This window comes from Leucopleurus acutus, assembly GCF_964270905.1.
Source record: "Leucopleurus acutus genome assembly, chromosome: 11".
In the NCBI taxonomy this organism is placed as follows: Eukaryota; Metazoa; Chordata; class Mammalia; order Artiodactyla; family Delphinidae; genus Leucopleurus; species Leucopleurus acutus.
This window is the reverse complement of record NC_139152.1, coordinates 28,459,347-28,480,218: the sequence shown is the minus strand read 5'-3', so window position 1 is coordinate 28,480,218 and position 20,872 is coordinate 28,459,347. Positions and strand designations below refer to the sequence as shown.

Sequence of the window (20,872 nt, the reverse complement as noted above, 5' to 3'; positions counted from 1 at the left end):
TAAAGGTCCTGAAGAACAAACAAAAGGAGTCAAGAACTGGACAGGATTTAATCACTGAAAGATCTCACTGGGTGCTATCCACATTTATAATGACTTTTCCCCTGAGGACACACCCTAGTCAGAAAACTGCAATATCATTGATTTGAGGTGTGAGAGAATGCAGTTTAGGGCTGTTAGAGTAGTTATAAATTAAGAAGGGAAATCCCAAGAAGGAGGGAGTCAAAGAGGAGAAACTCCCAAATCTGTGTGTAAGTCCTCAGCTGATCTCTGAGATGCATATAAGCAGCGGAAACTCCAAGAAGCCCAGTGGAAAGCAAGAGCTGGAAGTCTGAAAACAGAGCAGGGATCTCTTCTTAACAGAAGGGATCAAAATTTGGGATTTCAGTCCTGCCAAGTTAAAAGTGTTTCGCAAACACTTTGAGCTTTCTACAGACCTGGACTAGAAGAAATACAAGCCTCCACATGTTCAAGATGATCAGCCAGTAATTTAACTGCCTTCCACTATTATTAGAATGAAGATAGTCATCCAGGTTAATGATGGGCACTTATTATACTTAAAAATATTATTCAGTTCTATTATTTCAGGAAGACTTATAAAGTGTGAAAAGAATCTAAAAAAGAATGAATATATGTATAACTGAATCATTTTCCTGTACACCTGAAACTAACACAACATGGTAAATCAAGTATACACCAATACAATTTAAAAAAAAAAAAAGAAGACTTACAAAGCATAGAATTGGTAGGTGGTAGACAGGGTAAAATGGCTACTAGCACAGCGTGAATGAAAGAAAAAAGCCACTGGCACCCAGTCTAGAGTAAGAGAATGTGTTAAACAGACATAATAAGCTTTAAAATATTATAAAACATGAATTTATTTACAAACAAAATGAAACTATAATATTTGAACAAACTTTTTAAAAAGGTCTATCTTTCATTCTTATAAAGAACAGGATTACTTAAAAATCAGTTTTAAATGACATGAACCACAACATAATTTTAGAAGTAAAAAACATTTTACAGAATGGTATCTGACAAAAACAAAACTTAAAAGCATCTAGAATATATACTGATAGAGTTTTTTAAAAGATCAAACTTTTCCAGTCACATTGTTTTGAAAAATTCCGAAGTATGCCATGTTTAACCAACAGTTTGCTTCCAAATAGGAGTCTCCTTGGAGAAACTAAGTATCAATTTTCAAACAACTATGCTCCCCCATTTGGTTGCTGGAATCATTCCGATTAAAACACAGATCTTTACTTCAATGTAAATTAATATGGCTAAAGACGCCAATCCTGAGTTGTTTTCTTTTTTCTCCATTAAATTCACTAGTACACATACATATCACTTTGAAGCACCATCAAAAAGAGAAACGGAAGACACAATAGCAGATGGAAGATTATCTGCCTCTGGAAGAGCCAAAATTAACGCAGACTTCATTTTCCTGATCTATAAAGGAGTATAACCACAACCTCCATGATTATTTCTCTTTCTAAAATGCTACATATTTGAAGGCAGACTTTGTGCCCTTCCTCCTGTCCCCTACATCCCCCCACCAATTGATAGTAATTAACATGGATTCTGGAGTCGGCTTGCCCAGGTTTGAATCCCAGCTCAGCCAGTTATTTTGTGATCTTGGACAAAATACTTAAACTCTACTCAGTTTCCTAATGTGTAGAGTGGGGATATTAACAACAGTACTGATCCACAGAGTTGTTATGAGGCATAAACAAGATAATGTGGGTAAAGCACTTAAAACAGTGACTGATACAATGTATATAAGTTTTCAAATCTGTCTTCACCATCATTCACTGCTTATGGGAAGAGATCTTGACTATGCCATATGAAGAAAAGAATGTCATATGGGAAGATATATTAGGTTAAATCACCAAATATATGAATACAAAACACAAAAATTACTTTTTAAACATTTACCTTAGCTTCATACAATTCGGGAAACATTTTAAAAAATATTTTAATAAACAGACATGGATGCTATAAAATACTTTGTGGACCAAAACTTAAAACTCTAGAGAAAAGTTAACTCAGACAATAAGTTTAAGTACAAAAACACCTGGAAATGTAGCACAGTATCACCACCTAGTGGATACTGCATTAAAAAATCTTACAGATGGTGCTTGCCCTACTTATTTGTTAAGGCGAAAAGCCTTTTCAAATAAAAGCACATTCTGTTTACGAATGTAACGGGTATTACAAAATAGAAAATAAATTATTTTAATAGCAGTACTGTCCAGCACTATAGCTAAAATACCTCATACTAAGTCTGTATCTCGAATTTGTTTCTAAAACAAGGGAACAGAGTTAAAAGTAGTTTTTTTTTTTCAGAAATTTAAAATGTCAGTCACAATACAAGCCACCAGATATACTTCACCATGACTTCGCAATTAATGCAGAAAATATTACCCATAAAAAACTTAGGAATTTCAAACCACAGTGTTGTAAGTTATCTTAAAAAGCCATTTTATTCTACCTACTTGCTATCTGAATCTCTTCTGAAGCATCCTTGATAAATAGAATCTTGGCTCCAGAAAGTATAGGTAAACTTACTTTTTTTCTGGGCCCGTTCCCCTGCAGAGACTAAACAATTAGAAAATGTATGTTTTTCATGAGTTGAAATCTGTTGGCCTTTGATTTACAGGTGTGAACAATCCAATCCTTCCAAAGAATTATTCCTCAACTATGAGATCTTACAAAGTTATGGGATCTCTGCTCTTCCAAGTTAAACATCTATATATTCTTTTAGCTATTTCTCTTCAACAGAACTATAAACACTCATCATCTGTTTATGCTCCTTTAAACAGTTCTATCATTTCTAAAAATGACTGCATCCAATATAAAAAATAATATGCCATGAATGGTCTGGCTATTGAAGAGCAAGGACAGATTACCACCTCTCTCTCCATATTCTACTTCTCTTAAGGAAAAACTTTCATGGTGAGGCAGAGTAGCAGCCAAAAACTCAAGGCTTGGAAGTCAGACCAATCTGTGTTATTAAGTAGTTGACTGATGCAAGTTACCTGATGTGTTTGACTTAGTTTCTCCAGCAGTCAAACAGAAATCAACATCTGCCTCATATAAATAAGATCAAATGAGACAGCATTTGTAAATCAGCCAGTATAATGCCTAGCACACTATAGGTGCTCAATAAATAATAGCAATTATCATTATTACTTTTCCTCCCTCTTCTTCATTTTGCATATGCCATACACACACATATATGGTTCAACTGAACTGAAATGACTTAAGTTTCAGTGAAAAATCAATGCAATGTGTAATATTTTTCTCATCAGAAAAATACAGTATCTCTATTGGTCTGATGGTGGTGCAGAGTTCAAATTAAAGTAATATTAAATTCATCAAATGCTCATTTTTTTAAAAGCACAATATAAGGATATTTTGGATTACTTCACTGTGACAAAATTTCTTATCCTAGAAATAATTTCCAAATAGTAAAGAATTTAGTGTTCGATTTAGGAATACGTGTTAACAAATATATCCTCCATTTATCCATTTTTTATAATTTTCTCAGCTATACAGGTTTTAGTATATTGGAAATGTTGTCTTGTTGTCAACATTTAAATACATTAAAAAGTACCCTAAATAACAGTTATCCCTAAAGTAGCAAAATTCAGCATAAGTAAAACAACATAAACTATTCATAATTGGTTGAAATCTCTTTGCCCTTAACAGTTTGATAATGATCAAAAATTCTGCTGCTATTATAATGGTAGATAGTAACTTATTTTTCTTATTTTAAATAAACAGCAATAGTTTTGAAATCACATCCTATTAGAAAAACAACACATATTTTCAAGTAAATACATGTGTAAGTATTAAACACTAGAGTAAATTAAAAATTTTAAAACTAGGTCAGGAAACTTAGGCACAAAAGGGTTAGAATGTCTCATTATCAAATATGTGATTTATTTCCTGAAATTAGTTTATGGTTATATATCATACTTCTTCTAGGATGTTCACTTCATTCCATACTAAAAAAACTTCATTCAGCATACATTTACTCAATATTTATTATATGACATATTTATGAACTTTATGGATATACAGCAGGGGTTGAGTTCTTTTTGAAATAAGGCTAGATGGCACTGACTTAAGACAAATACTATTCTCATTTGAAGGGAGGACCAAAGGTTAAACCACTTGCTTTATCGATTCCAAAACCACAATCAAATACAGAACTCCTATGCTTTTTCTAGTCCATGGTTAAGTCATATTTAAATTTCCATTAAAAAAAACTTATTCATATTATTTGCATGATGCTTCTTTCTTGTTTTTAACGAAATTCTAATCATTTTTAAAATAATAAATGCTCTCTAACCTAATGAACTTGAATTGATTTCTTTATAGAAATATTTTACTTGAAAGTGAGCCTAAAGTAATAGTCCACTATTTAGAGGGTACAGATAAAAATTGAGTATCTCTTTTCTTTTCCTTTCCTGGTCGTCAGACAATTATAAAGAAAAAGAAATGTCAAGCCCAGTGGCGGTTGAATTCAAACTAGAAATACACTACATTATTTATTTATTAGAAATAAACTGAATTAAGCCATTTTTATTAAGGTACGTTGTGACAGGCTAAGCACATTCCTGAAATAACTCTAAGAAGAAGGAGGAAGAGACCAGAAAGCTAACATAATTTCTCTTGCCAAAATGACATGCTATGCTTAAACTGAGGAATGACTGTATCAATATTTCCAAATAATTTACATACATAGATGCATTAGAAAAGATTTCTAGGTATCCACTAAAAGAAAATATAAATGTGAGGAAACACAACACATTGGAACCTTCCTAATGCTATATAGAGATAATACTCTGTATCTACAGAATTTCATACAAGGTAGAAAAAAGTCCAAAAAGATATATTACTGGGCCTAAAAAACTTACGGACCAAATCTTTTTATGATATTCTTTAAAATAACCCCATTCAGGGCTTCCCTGGTGGCGCAGTGGTTGAGAGTTCGCCTGCCGATGCAGGGAACACGGGTTCATGCCCCGGTCCGGGAAGATCCCACATGCCGCGGAGCGGCTGGGCCCGTGAGCCATGGCCGCTGAGCCTGCACGTCCGGAGCCTGTGCTCCGCAACGGGGGAGGCCACAACAGTGAGAGGCCCGCGTACCGCAAAAAACAAAAACACCCCAAAAACCCATTTACAGACTTTAATAACAATAACTGCAAGGCCCCACAGGGTCTCTAGCTTATCAATACTTTTTTTTTTAAGAATTACCTTCTAATCATTAAGTCTAATTTTTAAAAAAATAATATCAAACATATCTATTTGGTAACTCTTGAAAAAGAGTCAAAACACATATAACTTCAGGATGTTTCTAAAAGCAGCTCTGTAGAGCACCTTTTAATTCACAGCATTCCAAAAGATGTCTTAAAAGGGCAGGGACTCAACACTTAAAAATGAATTAGAACAATGATTCCTTTAATACATGGAGTAGAATAGTTTCCTCCTTCTTGCCAGACTAGAGAGAAAAAGGGTTTTTTTTTGTCTCAGAAATATGCCTAAAAAACAAAAGCCTTGCACCAATGGCATCAGATAAGAAATTTCTTTTTCCTAAATTGCACATTTGGGGGAGAACTTTGACTTCGTATCTCCATTATAAAATAATTATTTGAGTGTGCTTTCTTGTCTAATTAAAAAAAAGTTTCGGTAAAAACATTTGTCCTACAGTCACTGTTATAACTAAAGAGTCAATCTACTTTCTAAGCACTAAATAGAGTACAGCTTGGCCCCAAAGAGTGTGTAAAACCAGACTTTGCATTTATTACTCAAGACTACACTTGTATTTTTACCTGTGCATAATTTTATATTTGCAAATGAACAGTACCTTCCAAATCCACTCATTATTTAAAACCCAGAGAAAGCATAATCCAACACTTAAGACAGTTCACACAGTTATTGAAAAGTTTACAAATGTAAAACTGGATTAAAAAATGAATTCTAGTTACAGTTCTAAGTTTACATGTCAATGTTAGCATATCCAAATAATACTTCTCTGTTAGGGAATGACAACCCAATGAATGTACTCCAAATAGCAGACACAGAATCCAAAATTAATCCCACCAAATCCTACCCAAGCATTTGTTCCCTAATCTACAAAATAAGACTAGATCAAATAATTTCTAAACTTCCTTTAAATTCTAACGTTTTTTGGATAATGGAATCAAATACCAGTTACTTTTAGTTTTATAATTATGTGACCCTGCAAGTCACTTGTTTTTAACCTCTCTGAAAAGATGCAATTTTATTTAAAATATCTCATCAAAAATTTATTTCCTACAAGTTTTATGGAATTTATTGTAAAATCTCCTTTGGTAACTTTGGTGGGTTAAAAAGTGCCCCACAAAAAGATAGGTCAACTTGGAACCTGTAAATATGACCTTATATGGAAAAAGAGTCTTTGTAGACATAATTAAGTTAAAGATCTGGACACGCAATTATCCTGGATTAGGGTGGGCCCTAAATCCACAGACATTGTCCTTGTAAGAGAAAGAAGATGGGAGGAAGGCCATGTGAAGACAAAGGCAGATACTGGAGTGATACATCTATAAACCAAGGAACACCATGGACTGCAGAAGGTAGGAGAGAAGCATGGAATGGATTCTCTTTTACAGCCTCCAAAAGCAACTAACACTGCTGACATCTTAATTTTAGGCTTCCAGCCTCCAGAATTCTGAAATTTTTTTTAAGCCACCAAACTTGTGGTAATTTGTTATGGCAGCCAAAGGAAACTGATAAAGTAGTGTGTTTCAGAAAGAAAAGCCCTTTTAAAAGGTATTATTATCAACACAATTTATCTTTGCCCATGATATATTTCATATTAGGAACGGTGAAAGGACTTCATCATTTCTAGATTTTTAATAAAAATCAACAACTTGATTCCTAGATAAACACAGAAAAGCCTCTATTTTATAACATTTACTATCTATGTGAGTCTATTTTACCTTATGATTGAAATTATATTTACTAAAATGTTAAACAACTTTTCAATCAATAATATTACCTAATCATTTGTAAATATTTTTCAAAGACTTTGCTACTTTTTCTGAAGAGAATCAATAAATAAACTTGTATACAAAAAAGTTTCCAAGCTTTTTGAGTGGCCAACAGTATCAAATATCATGAGATAGCTATGAATAATTTTACTTTCCCATCATTATTCAGGCTTATGGAGCAAGTCTTAAACTTTTCTCAGTTCTTTACCATTTAACTTCCTTGGGTCATAGATAGATAGATAGATATACATATATATATATGTATATATATATACATATTTCACATATATATATTTAAAATACATATTTCTGATATTTAAAGCACAAAAAATCTGATGTGATCTGTGGATCACCATGGTGCCTAAAAGAAATTTAAAAATTTCTACGTAGTTTTCATTATGGAAATAGTCTAAATAATAAGTCTATTTTTAGAGTTCAAGATGTTTCTGATATTACCACATAAACCTCTGAATGTCCTGACTATTTGGCCACTGAAAAGTTTTATTCAGAAAGATATAAAAAGTTAGGAAATTCACAACTGCATAGCAACCCAGCTCACAAACAAGTCTGGATGTAGGTGGCAGAGGTATGTTAAGCCTATAAATAACATAGGGTAAAATGAAGTAACGAAATTCTAGCAGTTTCTGAGGTACTATAACGGTGAATAAGCATATGAAAAACATTAAATTCCAGAATATCGACTTTGATTTCAATGAGTCAGCGATACTCCAACCGGCAAATATATAAACTGGAACTAACAAATATTTCACAATTTCATATCTTTGAAAAACTCTTTTCCACACATAGAATGTATAATGTCTATTATCTGCTAGCAAGTATTTATGAGCATAAGTAAATTTCCAAACTAAAAATATGGAGACTAAAGTAATCACAAAAAACTGAATTCTCCGTTTCCAAACTAAGCAAAGAAAAGACCTGATTTTCTTAAGAGACAGTAGGTGAGGAAAGGAAAAAAAGAGAGTAAAAGAGAAAAAGTAGAATAGCTGAGGAAAGTGTAGGCAGGCTTCATGACTACTCCGGTCACCAATAACAATTCCACCATTAACTACCACAAAAGCACAAAACAGAAACATTAGAAGGATGTAGGGCCAAGTCAAAAGGAAAAGCATACTCAAGTTCTTAAAGGACATGGAATAAGCCAAAAGGAACTGAAGAATTTTCCTGAATTCTGAAAATGGTCCTTTAATAGAGGGAAGCTTCTCTTCTTTCTTCTTTTGTAGCTCGGTTTTCCAAGCTTCAGTCAACTTTTGTGCAATGACGTTTCCTGCGCAGAAGATAGCCCAGATGATATTTGTTTGACGAAACATGAAGCCACAAAATCCAAGCAAGGCTGAAGTTTTATGATTTCCATAAAGACACATCAAGTAGGCAAAAAGAGTAAAAAACATGGATCCTGCTTCTGTATAATAAAGGAAGTTAAAAAAATAGAGTGTGGGAAATACTGCTAATGTTAATGTTGACAAGATTCTCTGGATACTTGAGGCAGCCTACAAGAAGAGAAAACACAGTTCACAATAAAACAAATAGGCTGTTTCTGCTGAGCTAATGAACTAAAAAACAAAAAACTGCCTGACTCTTATTTAAAAAAAATATTCAACATTAATGTTATTTCTGGCTTTGCAAAAACACAGTATGTATTTATAAGGGCACTTTCTGATACTTTTTAGTTACACCTAGCAGTTTGGAAAGCAGTAAGACAATACATGTGTGTGTCAAAGCCTACAATACTTTGAATCATTCAACAAATAGTTAAGGAGTTATTGTGTGCAAGACAATGACCTCAGTTCTATGGGGAACACGGAGACAAATGGGACACAGTGCAGGTGGTTCCATTTCAGTGAGCTTATCTTCGTGCCTTCCATAAGTATTCACTTAGCCATCATCACCAATTTCTTTTAAAGATATCCCTTCAAAACTGTGCACTAGAGAGAATATAAATATGTATATAACATTTATACCACTATACACAATGATCTTACTATTTTATGATGAAATTACAGGGATCTTCCTGAAAATAGTGGGCCTAGTCTAAAGTTTTAAACATCTTCTTTTGGGCTGATAGTCTCAGGTAGAATTTGAAAGTATTCTTAACTCCTTGAATTCTATCATCCAGTTAATCTAAATCACCAAGCCAAACCATGCCATTACCTTGATTAAAATTAAGAGCTGTCCATCACCTATTAGACAAAGTTTAAAATGCTTTCCATGACATAAAAATATATTTGTGACTTCTCCCCTACCTTCTTCTACAGACTTCTGCAGCCTCACATCCCTGTACTTTATAATCTTATAATTCCAAATAGCAATTCCCTGCATCTTGTTGTTTAATGCCTTTCTACTTTTGCTTATGCTGTTAATCCTGTCAGGATTCATTCCCATCCTACAGTCCTATCTGTCATCAAGATTCAGCTCAGGTACCATCTTCTCTGTGAAGCCTTATCCAATGCCACCCACACCTCTCCCTCCAAGTCAGGGTGCAACAAGTGCTCCTCTGCTCCTTCTCTGTATCCTCATGGCGTTTTATAGCTATTGCTCTCTCATAATTTACACTATTGAAATCATCTCTTTAAGCTAAAAGTAACTATTATAATTAATATTTATTGATTCCTTACTATATACCAGGCAATATTCTAAGCACCTTCCATTTATTAAGCTCTTCTACTCTTTAGAACAGTCCTATGAGGTACAGTCTATATTTTTCCCATTTAACTGACGAAAACAAGGAGTCACTAAGGGGTAACCTGCAAAGTAACACAATTAGTAAGTGGATAGAATTCAAACCCAGGTAATCCACCTCCAAAGCCTGCATTCTTAAATCATAAAAAATTGCTTGGGGGCTTCCCTAGTGGCGCAGTGGTTGAGAGTCCGCCTGCCGATGCAGGGGACACGGGTTCGTGCCCCGGTCTGGGAAGATCCCACATGCCGCGGAGCGGCTGGGCCCGTGAGGCACGGCCGCTGAGCCTGCGCGTCCGGAGTCTGTGCTCCGCAACGGGAGAGGCCACAACAGTGAGAGGCCTGCGTATTGCAAAAAAAATAAAAATAAAAAAAAATTGCTTGGTAACCTCTGTTTCCCCTAATGAAGATATAAGTTTTATAAGAAAAAGACTGTGTCATTTACCTCTGTAATCTCAGCGCTTAGCATACTGAGATATTTACTGAACTGGTTTAATTAATGAAAATTTATAGATTTTATAAATAAATAAGAGTAATTCAAGTATTTAAACACAAGTATCTTCTAAAATGGGGGTAGGGGACTTGCTTTATCTTTACAAAAGATACACAAATATTAAATGTTAAATACATTTTTCACCAAATTTCATAAAACAAATTCACCATAATTGTGGAATTGACTGTACATAAACTTAAATATAATAAATTATTTTGAAAACAAACCTTGTGCCTGGGTTGCACCTTGTGGAGAAGCAAATATAGTAAATAGAAGTTGCCAACACTGAAGAGAAGATTAACAAATCTGAGCATTCCAATGGAGCAGACAACGTGTTCTGACCATCCGAAGATCCAACTGGCAGGTTTGACCACTCCAACTGACAGCAGGTATAAGCCAGGTAATGTAGTAATCATGGGGTCCCACTTAAAAAAAAAGGTCAACAATGAAGCAAAAGCAAGAGGTAATACTGATAGGACTGACACAGAGATGTCATCTTCACCAATAATCAGGCATTTTGGGAAGTTATCCTAAGTCACAGTTAAATGAGCAAATCAGATGCCTCCTCTAAAGAAAAGTTTATCTTATGTTTTGTCCCTGTACCTGCTTTGTGATTGTTAAGGTACAAGCAACCAGCAGACAACTTAAACTCAGTTTCTATTTTCCAAGATATACTCTTTGGAGGGCCTGTAATTTGGTGATTGAATTGCAAATGCTCCAGTTTTAAAAAGCCTGGAATCATCCTCTGGAACTCGGATGGATTTAGAGAAAAAAATGTTTAAAGAGATTAAAGCACAGGATCCATAATGACAACTACAATGTAGAGAGCCATGAATTGTGCTAAATCCTCTGTATATAATCCTGCAACAAGCTCTATAGTAGATACAATTTTACTGTCATTTTCAGATGAGTAACCTGAAACTCAGAAAATTTCCAAGCGACATGACTAGTAAATAATAGTGCCAAGATTTAAAATCAGGTCTTCTCTAATTATAGACTTTATATTTCTAACCACTACTTTACAATGACTTCACCAGAAGAGAAGGATATGTCTGTTTTTGTACCCACATCTACACAACTATGTAGCCAAATATATACTCAAACATGCTGGCACTTCACTAGTTGCCAGTTTATCTAGTTAACAGAAGGTTGCTAAAAACACCAAGGATGGAATTAATGTAACTTGTCACTTCTTAGTAGCTGAAGATTCCCCCCTCCCCCTCCTATCCGACTCCCAAAATACACAGTGAGATGCTTGACAGGTGAGCTAAAGTGAAATTTTCTGACATTTCCTAGAAGCAATCCAATGCCTCTAATCCCGGGACTGGCAAAGAAAAACTAGGATAGCTTTCATCATTAGCCAAAAAGAGGGGCAGTAACTCAGTTCCCCATTAGTTAATCTCCCAGAGCTTTTCTTGCTAGGAGACAGATCTGCTGTTTATTCATTCATTTAGCAAATATTTTACAGATCTCAGAGACAGGAACAAAAGATTACCCAGTTCCTTTCCTGTTTGGAGTGGAGGGAGCTAAGGATAAAGGTAGGAGAAATTAGAACTGGGGCCAGCTCTTCCCTTTCTAGCCTGTCCGAGGGTGCAGACAGGTTGGGGAATCCCACCTGCGAGAGGGAGAAATGGCCCTCACAGTAGCGCTGTGCCTGCGGCAGGTGGAAGATCTCGTCCATGTAGGGCTCTCGCAGCGCCCGGCTGAAAGCAGAGAAAAGGAGGCAGGACACTAAAAAGGTACAGCTCAGGGCTGCCGAGAAATAGTAACCCTCCAGCTGCGCCATTCCTGCCCGCATAGCCAAGAATCTAGTCCTGGAAAATATGTGCTGGATTTTCAGGTCCCCAAAGTCGAGCTTGACACTCGGGCTCGAAATGTGCGCGCAAGGAGGGACTGGCCGGAGGGAACTGAGCATAGCCGGAAGGCAAAGGATGCTGGGAAGAGCGGACCCTGAGCTTCCGGAAGGGTCGGGTCACTGTTTTCCGAGCGAGGAGTTTAGGTAACGCACCGGACCGTTGCCCTGTCAATCACGTTGCGCAGGGCGCACTGAGTGGTCAGAGCAGCCGGAAGGGGCAGACCTCGGGGTATCTGAGGGCGCTGGAGTTGCGCAGCTTGTTGCTTTGAAATGAAAGCAGCTGCTTATCCTGAAGGTCTTTGTTGGCTTTTTTCCTGCTGGTCCCATTTCTCACCAGAAGGTGGCGGCATTTCCACACGTTTGCAATCTCCAAGCTCTAAAAATTTGCACATTCCCCCGCCCAGGTTTTTTTTTTCTCTCAAGTGATCTGAATTACTAAAACATTCAGTTCCAAGGCATTTGATTTCATCAACTTTGGAGGGTGGGAGGGGGAGCGTTGGTTGTGGAAGTTTCAGATTAAAACTTGAAGGTCCAGAGAGACCCTTTACTGATGAATGAACTTTACTAAGTCATTTTTAGATTAAAAGAGAGCTCTTTCAAAATGTCGGTACTCTGAACGAGGATTTATTTACATCATCACTCATAGTGCATTCGGATAGGCAGATCACAGTACTCTACGGGAGTTGAGGAAAGCAGTATTTTAGAAATTGTTGTGTTTTAGTTAAGGAAGGCGTCTCTGTGCCTGTAAGTTTGATTGTTCTTAACATCTCTATTGCAGCGTTCTGTTTTTCCTACTAAATAATAAGCATGAGCATCTTAGTGGTTGGCACTATGTATCATTTATATTTGTAGTCCCAGAATGGCTTTCATATATTAGACACTTAAATTCGAAGACTTTTATAGTTTGCGTTGACTTCCCACAATTCCAATATTGGGGGTTGGAGGCTGGAGGTGAGAGAAAGTATTTGAAGAATGCTGGAGATAAATTATGTTTTGTAATTTTACCTTGTGCTAGCAGGCAATATTTTGTAGAAAAATGATCTCTTGGATAACCTCAGTCACTGTTATCTTTGGTGGGAATAAATAAAAAATGAGTCAGTATATTTTTAGAGTTGCAAACCTCAGGGTTTTCAGTTCAACTCTTTCTCTGGGTCAAAGTTAATTCACACTCTCCAATTTAAGAAACTTTCTCAAATTAAGCTGACTGCCTCTCTATTCAGTCTCTGCAATTTCCTGGGTATGAAGTGAATATGTGGTGGAATAAGAACATGTATAAACCACTGGAATAAAATCATGTCAGGATCCTACTGTGATACATAGTTTTGTTTCCCCTATTCTCTCCCATTTTATTATTTAGTCCATGCTGTACTTAATCTATTTGAAATCATGTTCAGATGATCTAGGCTTCAAGAGGTTGATATGATCTACAAGTAACTGACTCCAGAACCCATGACTTTCTCAATTATGATATACATACTGTAGGGGCAGAAAAATATCTTTTTCCTCTACTCTTGTTACTGAACTCAGGTCTGGCTGCTTGCAGCCCCAAATCAATACTTGAGAGAAGACAAACGCTGGTAGAAAGGAAAGCTGTTTTTAATCAGAATGGTGGCAGTCTGGGGAGATGGTGGCCTCAGCGTCCCCCCAAAAGAATCTCCAAAGATTCTGCTTGGCCATTAAAGTTTTTAGAGGGAAAAAAGGAAGTAAACTCATTTATCATTGAGATAGGGGGTCAGAGTCATCACCATCCCCCGCTGTGTGCAGGTTAAGGTGCAGGCTTGTCGACTTCTTGTGATTTTTCTTTAAATGCTATCTTGTTCACACAGTTAATTCACGAGTTTACTAAAGGGGAAGCTAGGGAAGAGAGCTGGTCGTCTGTTAATTACTTATTCTTCATTTCCACTTCTTTGATCTATGGAAAGAACCAACATCTTAGCAAGGTATTGTGTGATCAAAAGATTTGAAAGGTGTGCTAGGGCCAGAGATGAGTAAAACATGGGGGTGCCTGCTTTATAGTTAGTGTCAAGACAAAAGGGGGCTCCTGCAGAGAGCTCCTTCCTGCCAAAAGCTGCTTACACTCTTCTAAGTTCTCAACTGGGACATCTGTAACAAAAGACAGATTGAGAAGAATAAAGCATACAAATTTATTTAATATGTTTTAAGTGATATGGGAGCCTTCATAAGGAAGCGAAGGTCTCAAGGAATAGTTTAAACCTGAACATTTTTGTGCTAGACTTGATGGAGAGCAGAAAATCATGGAAGGATATGATAGGGCAAAAAATATGAGGTAAGTGTATTAAGCTGAAGGAAACAGCAATGCCAGCTCATTCAGATTCCCCTGGGTCCCTTTGATAGGGACAGAGTAAAGGGACAAAGTGGGTGATTAAATAGTTAATCCCACTAGGGGATCGTAAGTAGAGAAAAAAGTATGGGATACCCCTGTAAATTAATGATCACTCGAGAAAGCAGGTTTGCTTAACCACAAAACCAAGCAGGCTTGCTTAGCAACAAAACCATGCAACAGAAGCATGAGACATGCCCCCAAATAATAAAACAATGGTGGCATTAGACTAATATTCTGCCCAGTGAGTTCAGTAAGTTAATGATTCCTAGTACATGCTCCTCCGGGCAAACTAAAAACAAAAATATAAGGAAAGGGTGACATTATGCTGAAACCTGAGATGATTTACCATTTTTAGTGTATGTTACTGCCTTTTTGTTCATTTCCATTGTGCCAGAACAGTCCTGGCTTGACCATGTATGGACAAGAAAACTCCCCCACCTGACGTGGAGAAGGAACTGATGATGGAAGCATGATGCCTACTCAAGAATGAGAAAGAAGGTGGTCTTTTTCCCCCACCTCACTTTTCCTTTGATTACAAAACTGTAGTTCACTAAGTTCTTGGGGCGTGGCACCCTCTCCCCTGCCCACTTGTAAGCCTCACAAGCATCCTATTCTAATAAATCACTTCTTATTTATCACTTTGCCTCTTGCTGAATTCTTTCTGTGCTGAGACATAAAGAACTGGAATTCCTCAGAGCCCCCCCGAGGTGCATTTCTGCAGTTTCACCTTCGTCTTCAGAAATAACGATGCTTCTTTCTTCTGAGTACAGAAAGGTCACCTCTCATGTGAGAGTTTTATGACCTACTTCAGGGGAAGGTAAGAATGCCCTTCCTAGGTTTTATTATCTGCTTCATTGGAAGGTCAGATAGTCCTTCCTGCACATCTATTTCTGAAATTCCTTACACTTGAAATATTCAATATGCCAAAGTGCCACATTTTCGACTAGCGTGTCCTGATCCCCTGTTAATACCTGAAAGACTACTGACCTTCCCCTGAAACAGTGGACATTCTTTGAAGGTAGTAGAACAAGGCCAGCCATTCATGCCATGTGTTTCTCTCTGTACTGATTGCCACCAAGATCTTACATTAAATATCTGATCCCACACATCCTTTTAAGATAATTGGAAAGTTTTAAGGAAATAAGGGGTTTTAGAAGTGTTAGTTTCATTAATAATTTACTTGCCTTCATTTTACAGAAGCTGAAGTTAAAATAAGTGGTTTACCTGAAATCATGTAGGAAGTTAGTGGCAGAGCCATGAAATTAGAACATCAGACCAAAAGTAATAAAATAGCATCATAGACTTATGGCTTAAAATAATCTTCAATTTATACTGAACTGAATGTTTCATTAGTCCCATTAACCTTTTATTTACATTCTATTCCTTTGTGTTTCCATTCACCAAGTGAAAAATACAGGTTTCATTTTTTAAAAAAATTTCCATGGTGAAGACTAATTGCATCAAAATCTGCTGAGGAGCTTTGTGAAAAACTAGGTTCCAGGGTACTATCTCACACCTCTAAATAATAATTTTCACATAATAATCATCAGTGAAAAACATATTACTTAAGAATGCTAAGAAACACTAAAGGCCCAATAGAGGTCTTCATAGAATACTCCACTAGTTTTTTGGTGAATTACTTTTACTGTCTGCAAATTGATGAAGTTGTTGTCACTTGTCTACTTCGGGATTATGACATCTCTCATAACCTATTAATGCTTTTCCAAGGTCTGCCACTAAATCAAGACCTCACATTAACATAACCATTTCTAGGGATTTTAATGAAGTAAGTTATGTTTTAGTAGATCTACATTTTAAAACTGATCACCATTAACATTCACCTTATATTCTCCATTTTCCATATGTCTTTATTTTGTGAAAAAGAGTCATCATTAGAATGTGTGGTCCTATCATCATAGATCCTCAATTAAACTTTTTATTTTGTCCTTGTCTTGAATTATGATATAACGAGTTATGGCAAAACGGGCAATTTCTTTTGGAGTTCTAAGGATAGGTAGTGTGTACAAGAAATAAATCTTTGTTGGTTTAAGCTATTAAGATTTTGCATTTATTACTGCCATAAAAATTCCCTAACAGTGAGTTTCCCCAAATGTTGTAATTCTGATAACTGAAAAATTTATGTAAGTACTATTACTTTGAAGTGATAGTCCAAGTACTATTCTTCTTCTTATAGAGAAGGATAGTACTTTTCCACTTTTTACTGAACTAAAATACTGACCACTTGATAGTCACAGTGATGGTTTACTCACTTTTTGGTGCCAATTAGTTCTAGCTATAGCTGTACCTTGGGCCAGAATCATAGATGGTAACCTCCAAAATGCAAGTATCCTTGAGGTCAATCTCAACATTCCAATTTTAAATAATGTTTAAAATTCATCAATTAATTCATCAATTAATTAAAAAGAAAACACAACACAAAATTTTGGTACTAAAGCTTTAGCCAATATTTTAGCTCTTTACTGAAAATATCTTGGAGATAAGCTGTAAGGTGACCAATCTTCCTGGCTTGCTGGAGACTTCCCAGTTTTAACTTTGCAAGTTACGGGAAATCCTTTGGTCTAAGACAAACAGGGTTGAGTCATCATCTGGAAAGTTATACCACACAACCCAAAGCAAAACTTCCTAAATATTCCTTACAATACTGGTTCTTAAAGTGTGGTCTCTGGACCAGCAGCATAGCATCACCTGGGAACCTGTTAGAAGTGCAAATTATTAAGTCCTGTCTTAGACTACTTAAACAGAAGCTCTGGGGAGTGGAGCCTGGCAATCTGTGTTTTAATATTAATTTAATAATCAATTTATGATTCGCTTAAATTCCCAGGTGAACTTGATGCACATTAAAGTTTGAGAACACTGCAGTCCTCTCCTCTACATTGTCCTTGCTTTTCTGTCCACCCATACTGCATCATCCCCTCTCTAGGATTTTTTCTTTGTATTTTTTCATCCTTTTTTCTCATGGAGAAAATTTTGGCCTCTCCAATTCTTCACGTCCAGGATTCCCCCTATGAAAAACACAATGTTCATTGCCAAGCAACATAGAGACTCCTTACTCCTCGGCAGTTGGAGTGAAGAAATTTAAATATTTACAATTTAATATTTTTCTATCATATATATTCATACTCAGAAACATGTAGTTTTTATTTTTAAAAATCTCTATGTGAAGAGGAACTGTCTCTTGTGAAAAAATGAGTAGCTGGAACAATTGTCCTATAGCTTTTGATGCCAGTTAAATGAGAAACATTCCAAGGAAAAGAAATTTCACAAAGGCCTTTGCCCATGAACTATATATAATTTAAGGTCATCATAAATTAATTACTAAAGGAATTGGGTTATTATATCAATAAAATTGCAGTACCATTAAATCAACCAAAGTGAAAAATTAGAAAGGAAGACATTCACTTAATTTTCAATATTAAACTTTTTTTTTTTTGTGGTACGCGGGCCTCTCACTGTTGTGGCCTCTCCGGCTGTGGAGCACAGGCTCCGGACGCTCAGGCTCAGCGGCCATGGCTCACGGGCCTGGCCGCTCCGCGGCATGTAGGATATTCCCGGACAGGGGCATGAACCCGTTTCCCATGCATCGGCAGGCGGACCCTCAACCACTGCGCCACTAGGGACACCCAATATTAAACTTTTAATAAACACAATAATATGATTTTACTAATTTTAAAATTTCAGAGTTTGGACTGAGATTTATGATACAAATGTCGTTACTGAAGAGATGCTCATCCAAGTTAATGTGAAATATTGAAGAGGGTTTCACTTTGCTTATTGGTTTTAGATTAGAGTGAGAGAAAGGCATGAGGGCTACCTTATGCTGACCATTTGATGCCCTGCACCAATTGGTAGTTTGGCATATGTTCAATATATTATTCCTCAATTATTTGCATAATATTAATTTAGTGAGAACAGAAAAATCTGAAATTTCATTAAGAAAATTTAAATACAGAAATGCTCATTTAATTCATTTTTACTAGGAAAAGCAGAGATATTGTAGGTAGGGGTAGTTCCTGTTCTATGGTCCCAGTTCTGCTTTCAGGGTTTTTTTTTGTTTTTTTGTTTTCGTTTTTTTGGGGGTTCTTGTTTTGTATTGCTTTTCTGAATGAGACAACAAACTATATGAAAGGATTTATAATTATTTAATACATTAAAATGAAATACTACATTGTTTATTACTGTCTCAAAATTTTAGTTTCTGTAACTGCCACATTTTGATGACTGATAATGCATCTGTGCAAATATATTTGAGGTAAGCCTATTTCAATAAGGAAGTGGTTTTTCAAAGTCTTCTTTCCACTAGAGGGTGCTGACAACTTCAGCAAAATCAGGACCAATTTGTTACCTTTCCTAAATTGATTCCAGTAATGTTTTAGCCCTCTTTATTGATTAGCACTCAAATATACGCCTAACAAAACTGTCACTCAGGATGGCTGTGTTTTTAAAGTTCATTATTTTCAATATTAATTCATTACTATTATTTTTGTTTTGAAGATATCTTACAATAATCATATGATCATGCAAGAAGTATTGGGGGCATGTGAGAGACTGGAGAGAGCTTGACAGAAATGCATGTGTGCAGAGGTTGATTGGCTGCCACTTGGGGACAAACAAAAAAAATCACACACTTTCCTGGATGCTTCAATTGAGTGAAGTGAAAGCCTTAGTCCTCAGGGGGAAGGTGAGGAGATGTTTGCATTCCAGAACCCAGGCAAAGCTCCATTGCTTCTGGGAAAGGGAGAAAAGGAAAAACTTGTTACTGATGGAGGGGGAAGAAGGACTTTGGGACCAATATCCTGCACCAATTCAAAGAAGAGGTCTGTTGCCACTAGGGGAGAGGCAGGAAACTCTCCTTCCCTCGAGGGCTACCACAAATTCAAGGCTACCATAACATGGAGGAACAGGAACAATGTGAAAGCTCACCCATAAGGCTATACAGGGCCTGCTTAACACTGAAGATGGATTGGGAATACTGAACTTACCTCCTCACTTCCCCCATGAGACTAGCACTGAGTGACAAAGCAGTCTGCTGCTGCAATGGGACAAAGGCATGGAGAGAGAAGCCTCTGAAGTGCAGGTTTGCAAAGACTGCTGAAAGTTGAGGGTAGAGCAGGAATATTGAGAGAAAACCTTTGACACCCATGGTCCAATACTTAGCACAAGGTAAAAGCAGACCTCTACTAGGATTGTAATTGCTGGTTCATAAATCTGCATATTTTATAGTTTAAATATTGAAAAAGTGTTTTCTAAAGTAGTCATACCAATTTATACTTCTTTAAGCAGTATTTAAGAGCTTTTCTTATTTCATAGTCTTGTCAAAACTTGGTATTTTAAAAATTTTACCAAGTGATGCATATGTAATGGTATCTAATTGCAGTTTAAATTTGCATTTCCCTAATGACTAATGAAAGTGAGTATGTTTTCATATGTTTATTGGTCATTTGAGTATTCTTATTTATGAAGATTTACTCAAGTCAATTGTCCATTTTTCTAAGTTGTGTATTTTTTAATTTTTTATTTATAGTGAACCCTTTGTTGTTTGTATGGTTTGAAAATGTCTTTTCTCACTCTCTGTGACTTTTTTCCCTGCTTATAAAAATAGTGAAAACTACTAAATTAAAAAAAAATACTTTATTTATTTGGTTGCACCAGGTCTTAGTTGTGGCATGAGAATGCTTAGTTGTGGCATGTGGGATCTAGTTCCCCGACCAGGGATCAAACTTTGGCTTCCTGCATTGAGAGCATGGAGTCTTAACCACTGTACCACCAGGGAAGTCCCCAAACTACTAAATTTATGTATTCAGATTTAGCAGTCTTTTCCTTTATAGTAATTTCCATTTACGCAGTTTCCATATATTCTGAGGTCAGGTCTTCTATAATATTTTATAGAATCTCAATTATTTGCCCTTCAAACTTAGATCTACAATCCACCTATAATGGATTCTAGTGCATTATGCAAGATGTGAACCTAGTTGGTTTCCATAAAAATAAAAAATTGTCTTAGCAACATTTTAAAAGGCCATTTTATGTAAAATAGATAGCTAGTGGGAAGCAGCCGCATAGCACTGGGAGATCAGTTCAGTGTTTTGTGACCACCTAGAGGGATGGGATAGGGAGAGTGGGAGGGAGACGCAAGAGGGAGGAGATATGGGGATATATGTATACATATAGCTGATTCACTTTGTTATACAGCAGAAACTAACACAACATTGTAAAGCAATTATACTCCAATAAAGATGTTAATAAATAAATAAAAATAAAACGCCATTTTATTGCCATTTCTCTACAGTGACACTTATGTCAAATGAAGAAAAGAAATGTCCATATTTGCATGTGTCTCTTTCTAAACTCTCTATTCCATTGCTGTATTTGTCTGTCATTATAATATTACACTATTTTACTACATCTTTAAAATATATCTTAGT

The 20,872-nt window shown here is 36.1% G+C and overlaps 1 protein-coding gene across 1 annotated transcript; it reads right to left on the bottom strand.

Moving 5' to 3' along the window:
* Window positions 1-1,945: 1,945 nt before the first annotated feature.
* Window positions 1,946-12,106, bottom strand: LOC309968414 (dol-P-Glc:Glc(2)Man(9)GlcNAc(2)-PP-Dol alpha-1,2-glucosyltransferase). Its single transcript, XM_082849663.1, has 3 exons — window positions 11,846-12,106; window positions 10,458-10,655; window positions 1,946-8,551 (listed from the first exon to the last, which is right to left on the bottom strand). Exons 1-3 carry the CDS (start codon window positions 12,026-12,028, stop codon window positions 7,496-7,498), a joined length of 1,437 nt encoding a protein of 478 aa, XP_082705789.1. The 5' UTR covers window positions 12,029-12,106; the 3' UTR covers window positions 1,946-7,495.
* Between the last annotated feature and the right edge of the window lie 8,766 nt (window positions 12,107-20,872).